The sequence below is a fragment of the Megalops cyprinoides genome, chromosome 4 (assembly GCF_013368585.1).
Source record: "Megalops cyprinoides isolate fMegCyp1 chromosome 4, fMegCyp1.pri, whole genome shotgun sequence".
Lineage (NCBI taxonomy): Eukaryota > Metazoa > Chordata > Actinopteri > Elopiformes > Megalopidae > Megalops > Megalops cyprinoides.
This window is the reverse complement of record NC_050586.1, coordinates 20,011,330-20,020,140: the sequence shown is the minus strand read 5'-3', so window position 1 is coordinate 20,020,140 and position 8,811 is coordinate 20,011,330. Positions and strand designations below refer to the sequence as shown.

The window sequence follows — 8,811 nt, the reverse complement described above, 5'->3', positions numbered from 1 at the left end:
TCAGGATGATCTACTTTGGGCTGTAACATTATCCTGTATGCATTACACCAAATAAATGAGTTTTGTGAGCAAACTGTGAGCAGATTTTTGGTTCTATGGTGGTGCATTCTCCCAGTTTTCCCAGTATCTTTATGAAGGAAATTCTAGCAAAGGAAACTTTATACACATTAAAGTTGTAACAAAGGAACACTAACACTCTATCACCCCAAGCAAAGAAGCCAAAATGGCCACAACAAACTCTTAACACATGAACACATATGACAAGAAAGCCAGAAAAGAATGCAAGTTACAAATGAACATGTACAATTATTATTTAAAATGAACAGTGGACTAAATTTTCTTATTTCAAACATTTTATTGTATGTATCAAGTTTATCAGGAACATAACTGCAGAATACTACAACACACAATGTCCTCATGGTTTTAAAAAACAACTACAAGGGTGATGGGATAAATATCAAAAGAGTTCGACAGACAAGCAATTCATCTGTTTCTAACACCAAACTGTGAATCATCTGCAAGTTACTTGACATTTACGTAAAAGGAAGAAAATGCCTGAAAAATATACTAAAAAACAAAACAAAAAACAAATCAATACACTGATTTGTACACAGATGTCAAGTGAAGTGTAATATGCAGACATGCCATCAAAGCCACAAGTAAGGACATATTGAGGACACTGCGATAAACACCTCTACCGCATCCCTCTGTTCAAGCAATGAAATCCAAAGGTCTGTTGAATCCACCTTTTCTGTTCATGTATTGCCTAGGAAAAAAGAATACGATTACATCATTGTTTCCCTCCTCCCTAGCACTAATATGTTACATCATCATCTACCAATGGGAGGGCTGATCTCCCAGCCAAGAAACACCTGCTGAGGTGATTGGCTGCACTGTGATTGGCTGCTGTTCATACAGACTCTGGAGAGCATCATGCAGTCCTCTATGCCTCAAAAACAGATACACAAACAAGCACACACAACCTTGTCTACGTAGCTCATATATTTGTATGTATGATGGAAAATAGTTCCATACAAATCATCCTCAAACATATATGAAGCAATTGAGTGCAGTGGAAGGATGGATGATTAAAACTGAGTACATTTCTTGCAAACAGAGCTGCAATACATTACTGAATTATAACAGACACACTTGTGAAATAATAATATTCCTACCCAGAGGTGTGTATAGGAAAAGCTGAAAGTCATTACAGATCAAGCATCCTCGTGTTTCAAAAAAAGACTGACCTGTACTTTCTCTTCTGGGATACATTGACAGCATGTGCATTTACTGAGCCTTCTGTCTTCTTCCCCTATTTCAAGAGAGAAAAAGAGGTCCAGACACTTTACTACAGTCCCATCCAAGACCTAAAGCCGCAAAGCTATTTTTATGAGGCATGTGTCACCACCATGTGGTGGATTATGTAATTGCAGGATTGCATTCTCACTGAGTTTGGGCAGAATCGTAATGTTCAACAGTTCATCCGAATGATTTTTATTAAATGTGTCCCTTACAGATGCCCATGTTCTGAGTGAACCACCACCAATAGACATTTACCAAGAACTCAACAGAGAAGAGTAAAAGAATACATAGTTTGAGAGATGTGATGGTAGGAGACAGCAACCTTACCTTGGTGGTGTCAAAGGTGCTAAAGCCCATAATCTTCATCATCTCAATCTCTTCTTCTGTTTTTCCCTGCAGGTCCTCCTCTGGAACACAACATTTATTATCATATCCTTACATATACTTACACAATAAATTCTTTATAAATAAAAATCATGGTGTATTCTGCAGTATTTCAATGGGTGTTGACTTTAACATAACACAAGATTCATGCCTCTCAGAGTCAGAAGCCATGTGTAACACAATGCATAGGTCTATACACAGCAGTTAATCTGCAAGTGGTTATATTGTGGTGCTCATCAAATGTGTGTGTCACCATTGCTGGTCCAAATCTCCACTGGCACAAATCATTTACAATTGACCAATTAAACTGCCTCACAAACTGCAAAGACCCTTTTGCATTTATTTCAGCTGTAGCTTTTTGACTCCATATCTATTTCTATGCTATTTCGTATTTCAGTTTCAGAGTAAAGTCAAAGATGTACTATTTCCATCTGCAGGGTAAATTTCCTAATGGATTGACATTTACACACCTACAAATGTATTACAACACTCTTTGTGACTCTTGCTGTACTCTTATGTGAACCTAACTGCAAAAATGAACATGATGAACATATGTAAACTGAAACTAATTAAGCAATGTCTGCTAGGTCATAAATAATAGGTAAACGACAAACAAAATAAGAACCTGAGATCTGATGTTCCTTCACCACCTTCTCTTTAACATCCTTCTTCTCTTCTTCACGTCTGTCTTTCTGCCGTACAGGAGAGAGAGATGAGGAGCGGTGCCGACGTGGAGACCTGTGGAGAGAAGAGAGAGTTGGATGAAAACAGTAACAGAAAACAGTAACAGTCAATATGCTTTAGCAGAGACAGGGAGTCAGCATTGCCAAATGAAAATATGACATCTAATCATCATTCAACTTGAGCACTAATTCTGCATTATAGCAAGATGCAGAATTATAACACCATGTAATGTTCTGCAAGGACACGTGTTTCAAGGTCAAAGGGTGGCAGTGTAGCATAGTGGTTAAGGAGCAGGACTCGTAACCGAAAGGTTGCCGGTTCGATCCCCGCTGGGACACTGCTGCTGTACCCTTGGGCAAGGTACTTAACCCACAATTGCCTCAGTAAATATCCAGCCGTATAAATGGATAACATTGTAAAGAACTGTAACCTATGTAAGTCGCTTTGGATAAAAGCGTCTGCTAAATGAATAAATGTAAATGTAAAATTCAAGGCCAAAATTTCATGTAGGGGAGACATGCAAGACTGCATACTTGCTGCATGTTTGTGATCACTACTTTCCATGTAGAAACACATGCCTACCGATTCCCTTAAATTTATCTTTCCTCAAATTTATCTTAAACAGGAGTGAATAAAGTTCTTCGGTTTTGCTGTACTTCCGGCGAACTAAATATGAACCACCTCGAGATAAAATGGGGAGATAAAATGGTCATCCCGTTTCGTCGGAGAGTGTGTGCACTCAAGCTGTGTCTGGCACTACATGAAGAAGTAAGTAAACATTTTCAGTGAATATGAGGATATGTCTTTATCAGGTTAAATAAGAGCTACCACAGACATCAATAAACGGACACTCCACAATGGCTCACCGCGAGCGGCGTCTGTGAGGTGAGCGCGAACGACTTCTCCTTCTGTCTCTATCACGGGACCTGGAGCGCTCCCGCTCTCTCCGCCGCCGCTCGCGGTCCCTTGAGGCGGAGCGAGAGCGACGTCTTTCTGTTGGGGGAAAAAACACGGTAAAAAGTTGCATCATTTCACACAAGACGAACGGCGGTGTTCAGTTAAGTGCTACCTCACATTCAAGATATGCCTCCAGAGTATCTTATAGTTCTGTCGAGACTGAATTTCGTCCTCAACGTCCTCACGTGGTGTTGAGACCATATAAACATTCCAGTCAAGTAAAGGCATCCCACTGTGGGATTCCCACACTTCACGATATGGAAGCCGGGCAGATAACGTTAACGTCTTTGCATAGCCTTAATCAGTGTGAAGTGAATGCGAATAATATGTGAGGTACAAATACTTCTGTAGCACACTGTGCCAGGCAGAGGTACAGAGAAGTGTCAAATAAACCTTTAATGATCAGCCAGTCCTCATGTCTAGTGCACTGTAAAAGCTCGTCGGACATAGCAACTTCCCAAAGGATTCACTGCCCCCTAGTGTCCATTCAAACTCCATAATTCATAACACAACTAGCCGTGTATTGATAATATTATCAGCATATAAATGAACAATCTTGGTAAATAGCATGATTAAAAAGCGGCACACAAGTATGACAACAAGCAAAGACGCTAGTTAGCTCCTTTGATGCTAAAGTCTGACAGATTTCAGAGTTTGTAAACTTAGCGAGTATGCTAGTTGACGTTTTCACTATAGATTTGGCTGTACGTTGATGCTCTCCGCAAATGCAATGCTCACTTTACTGGACAAATATAACTAATGTTAGCTGACGATATATAATACTTTCTACAGTGTGAGCTAGCCACCTAGAAAGAAAATTGTGAGCACCGCTATTCAAGTAGCTGAAGTCCCCAATCTCTTCTGAGCTAGTTAGCCATCGTTAGTCTAGTCAGCTATCCTTAGAACAAACAGCTACCAACTGTGCTATCCAGCGTTAGCCCAGCATTAACCAATCTGGTGTAATTGTGAAGATTAGTGTTGCTAGCGAGTTAGTGGCAGCCAGTACCCTTTACATTCAATATACTATAATCTAGCTTGCTAAAGAACACAATGATTTTTAGCTAGCTAACTAGCGAGCTAGTCTACCACAACAGACCTCTTCTTGGTGGCGATCTGCTCCGACTTCTCCCCATTCGCTCCTTGTAAATATTCTAAAGTGAAAAATAACAGGAAAAGGTCAATGAATGTTCAATGAATGGTCAGCGGAATCGCTACACCAAACAAGCGAGTAACTGTTACCAAGCTAAAGTTATCTACTCGTGATCAGCGAAACCTTCTCCTATCCTTCCAGAACATGAAGTAGCTCACTCAATTTCAGTCCCTGTAGAAACATGCTGTGTCATTTGCGTTCCGGCCTTTAAAGCATTTGGCATTTAAGTTTGAAAAACATTCGAAGAACTAGGCAGTCAGTATCTTCTATTTGTGAAGACAATAAACACTCTAACTCTAACTCCCGGTAACCGTAATCCCAATATTTAAGCATGAGCCTCTACCGGGTGCCTTTTTAAACACACGCATCCATAGGATGTAGCTCTTCATTCCTGTCAATTATTATGGCATCACGCACTCCACCTAGCTGCTAATCCAAGCCCTGGACTGATACAGGACTACACAGACTGCTAAACCCCTGCATAAATGGGTTATACAATACAAAATGCATGCATAGTAAAGCTAAAGTACTAATAAAGAAAGTGGATTAATTGTGATCATTTGAAGATTATATTGTTATTTAGATATTTGTTCATAATTTATCTAATCAAACACAAGGGATGCACATGATGCCAGCATGAACTATCGTATTTTCATTTAGCCATATTGTTCTCAGAAATAAATCTGGAATGTTCTAAATTCCTGAATGGGTTTATTTATTTGTTTATTTATATATTTAAAAAAAACATCACCGACATTACAATTAGTAATGCATACATGAGTGTCTGCCACTATACTGTAATTTATAGTAATGGTATAGAAAAACTGAACAAGATCTCACATGAATCTCATAGATTTCATCCAATCTGGGGCCACAAACACGTGCTAATGTCAGTAAAACAGTGGTCAGACTTTCATCAGCCTAGACATTCTACTTGGACTACCTCTTTTTCTAGTGATACAACAGCTTAGTCTAATAGAAATAAGTGCTGTGAAAGTGTTTCTTTTTGTCAAAAGAGACTACTGTAGCAAAGAGTAAATTTGCAGACTAGGCATATGAAAATGTATTTTAGGAACTTTTTTAAACATGTTGGTTTAGTACCTCACTGGCATGTTAGCAATTTCAATATTGCACTTTGATCTATTGATGAATGTCAGTGAATTGGCAGAGGTTGATACCAGTGTGAGGGACTTCTGTTTTTAATCCAATAACAAAATGTGTGGAAGCAGCCTTACTAAATTAATGTAAGTGAAAATTGAAGGCATACATTTAAGGTGGTATACTGTATGCAGAGCCCTCAGTTTTCTCGACTTGTTTTCGTGCGTGCACTTCAGCCCCTGATACAAAGAGGTCGATACAGCCCTTTTTCAAGTAAACAGTTATAAATATAACAGTTTAACAGTTTTTTTTTTTATTTCAGCCCTTTGCCTTACAAAACTAATCTTGAACATTTTCAAAAGCTAATTTGAAAAGTCTAGGAATTACATTATTTGTGCTCTTGTGTGTTTGACAGCAGTCACCTTATCAAATGTTCCCGTCAATATAGTGTTTAATGTTGGCTCGCAGCCTCTTTCACATTGTGCTAGACTGTTGTAAATTGTTAACGTCATTGTAACCTGAAACTTGTAGAAATGTAAATTGTTGGTCCGTGATGCAGACTGTTCGAACACTGCCAAATCATGAATGGCAGTGGATAGAGTTGTACTCTTCCGCTCAAACATATGCAGTTTGTTTTGGACATTCTTGACGTTCCTTCCATGACACCTTTTCTCTCCCCCCCCCCAAGTAGGTCAAATGATTTTTTAAAGAGCGTCGCAACTAGCCACTAATTGTGTAATTACATGAATGTGCCGATTGTTACTGAAGACTGGGTGCCTACAGCTACATGTGGAGGATAACGATTAAAAAGGAGGTTTAAATGTCCACTGGTCACATGGTCAAGAAAATTCGAAGATTCTATTTACATGGTTTAAACAAAATACAGGCACAAAACAAATAATTTATGATAAATATATTCAAATAAGACAAAGATGCATTCATGTATATTAAACTACCCCTACAAGTAGAATGACAGCCAAATTCATAGAGGTGTTTTCCTTAAGAATGGATTCAGCAATGTCCTTCTGTATAGATTTATTTGCAACTCATTTTAAACATACACTAGTGTAACACTTTGTGAATTGGGATCATGGAAGGTGTATGTTCATCTACGAGGTGTCAGCCATTTTACCATGGGGACTACATTTTATGTGTAAAAAGACTACATTTCCCATTTCACAGTCATAGTTGCTAGGCAATAGCACCTTAATGCTCTTGAATAGAAATGCCTATATAGTGCATAATATCAATCTATTTCAAACACCTATGCCATAAATATGCTTCTGTGCAGACCTATTTTACATTAAAATACATAGAAATTCTCTGTTCCACCTCTCTCATCTCTGTCTCTTCTTTTGAGTAACATGCAGTAACTGTTACCATTCATTTAAAATCTTCTTTATCGCTCACCAGGACGTTTTGAGAGCTTTCTGGATGAGCTGGACTACCTGTTCATCTCCTTCCTAGAAACCGGGACCCCAGTGATTCTGCTGGAAGACGTTATCAAATACAAGAACTCCCAGACCACCGGTTTACTCTCCTTGCTCCTCTTCTTCACCCTCACCCTGCTGGAAATCAGGTGAGCTGCATCTTTCAATCTGTACTACCTCCAGTCTCATAGGGAACTGCCTTCCCTTGAACTCTCTGTCCATGATTTCATTTTACTTCTTTCTTCCCTCTCTTCTAACTCTTTCCATTTGTCTCCACCCCACAGTTTCCTGCTGATGTAACCTGTCTGACCGCCCTGTCACGCTTTCTTCCATGATGGTTTCACTCCTTAACGTCTGTTGAGTCTTTCTTATATTCAGTATGTTAGTACGTTTCGCTGCCTCAACACTCCTGTCCCCCTTCACACCCTCCCTGGAATCTGCCTGTGTTCTCATGCCTGCGCTACCATCCTCCTCCAGTCTGTTGCTATCATACACTCTCTGGATCCACAGTGCCAAACTGCAGAGAGTGGAAGTAAAACAGGGAAACAATTCAACATCACCGCCTGCCCAGCTACCAGTCTCTGCTCACTGCCTTTTTGATCTGCTTATTTGCTAAGGCACCCTTTTATGAAAATAATTCAAGGGATTTCCTCTAACCTATATAAACTGTTGTCTACCTTTTCTTCTCTCCTCAACCCAGCCCCATCCCTATAGCCCTCTTGCTACAGCTCACACTGTGGTGAGTTGTGCAAAGAAAGTTTCCAACTATACTACCTATAAAATCCAGTCGAAATGTGAGGGGAGTAAAGGGGAGTGTGACATTGGATAGTCTTTCTTATTTCAGCCTTGCAGCACTGGTCTGTTTTCTGCAGCTCCTCCTCAATTCAGGATCCACTATTTATAAGCCTTAAAAGCCTTCTTTGCCCAGAGGGCTTTAGCCATGACATTAAGGGAATAGATTTCTGTTTCTATCACACGTGTCTCCTCCTCCTCCTCCTCCTCCAACTCTTCCTTTGTCTGCTTACCGCAACACAGAGGGCATGGGGATTTCACAGTCAGCAGTGATGCAATGCATTTCTTTCCTCCACAACAAAATATGAATTTTATGGAATTACAATAGGAGAATGCTGTTTGGCATGTTGCATCACTCATTTGGAGTTAATATTGTTAAATTATCACGTGAGCGTTTATCTTTATAATGTAACTTTGTGTCCTTTTACACATTCGTATCATTAAAGATTATACATGCACAAAGAGCCCATCCTTCGCTTCACAGGTTCTTGCCTGACATTTTTCACTGTTGAGGATTCTTTTTTGGCTGGAGTGTGTGAAACTGGCATTAAGAGTCATGGATCCAGGCTTTTGCATCTGTATTTACTCTGGAAGACAAGTGTCTCCAATAAAATATAAGGAAGGCTCATTATTGGTATATAGTTTATCCATATTTAGATAATGATCTATAACTATCTATTGAATATAATCTTTCCTTTATAAAAACCTGCACAAAGATAACTGAAGTAAATTATATCAGATCCATGGGAGTGCACACAGGCAGTGTGCGGGCATGCTTTATTCTAGGCCTTTGTTCCAGGCCTGCTGCTTCTCTACAACATTTTGAACGGTACCCTGATTGAATGGACTTCCATGAAACTGGTTATTTCAACAAATGAAGAGAGCTTGAAAGGACTGTGTTCCATCCACACTAACAGAGGCCTCTCTTCTACTGTTTTGCTCTGCACATCCAATGCTCACCCATACCAAGTAACTACTCTATTTAATGCATTACTGCATCGCAAGTACAGTTTT

General features: G+C 39.5%; 1 protein-coding gene across 3 annotated transcripts; it reads right to left on the bottom strand.

Annotated features, from left to right (window-relative positions):
* Positions 1–331: 331 nt before the first annotated feature.
* snrnp27 (small nuclear ribonucleoprotein 27 (U4/U6.U5)) lies at positions 332–4,860 on the bottom strand. Of its 3 annotated transcripts, none has more exons than XM_036527709.1 (7): positions 4,821–4,860; positions 4,424–4,478; positions 3,237–3,363; positions 2,312–2,424; positions 1,630–1,709; positions 1,248–1,312; positions 332–766 (listed from the first exon to the last, which is right to left on the bottom strand). In XM_036527709.1, exons 2-7 carry the CDS (start codon positions 4,458–4,460, stop codon positions 712–714), a joined length of 477 nt encoding a protein of 158 aa, XP_036383602.1. In that variant the 5' UTR covers positions 4,461–4,478; positions 4,821–4,860; the 3' UTR covers positions 332–711. The 3 variants fall into 3 exon arrangements, with proteins under 3 accessions (XP_036383602.1, XP_036383598.1, XP_036383599.1); XM_036527705.1 differs by lacking the exon at positions 4,821–4,860 and adding an exon at positions 4,567–4,632; XM_036527706.1 differs by lacking the exon at positions 4,821–4,860 and adding an exon at positions 4,585–4,628.
* Between the last annotated feature and the right edge of the window lie 3,951 nt (positions 4,861–8,811).

Coding starts and splice junctions, on each gene's coding strand:
- snrnp27 (XM_036527709.1), bottom strand. CDS start 4,460: ATGGGGAGAAGTCGGAGCAGATCGCCACCAAGAAGAG. Junction 2,425..3,236: donor CCTCACAGACGCCGCTCGCG/GTGAGCCATTGT, acceptor TTCTCTCCACAG/GTCTCCACGTCGGCACCGCT. Junction 1,313..1,629: donor GCACCTTTGACACCACCAAG/GTAAGGTTGCTG, acceptor CTCTTGAAATAG/GGGAAGAAGACAGAAGGCTC.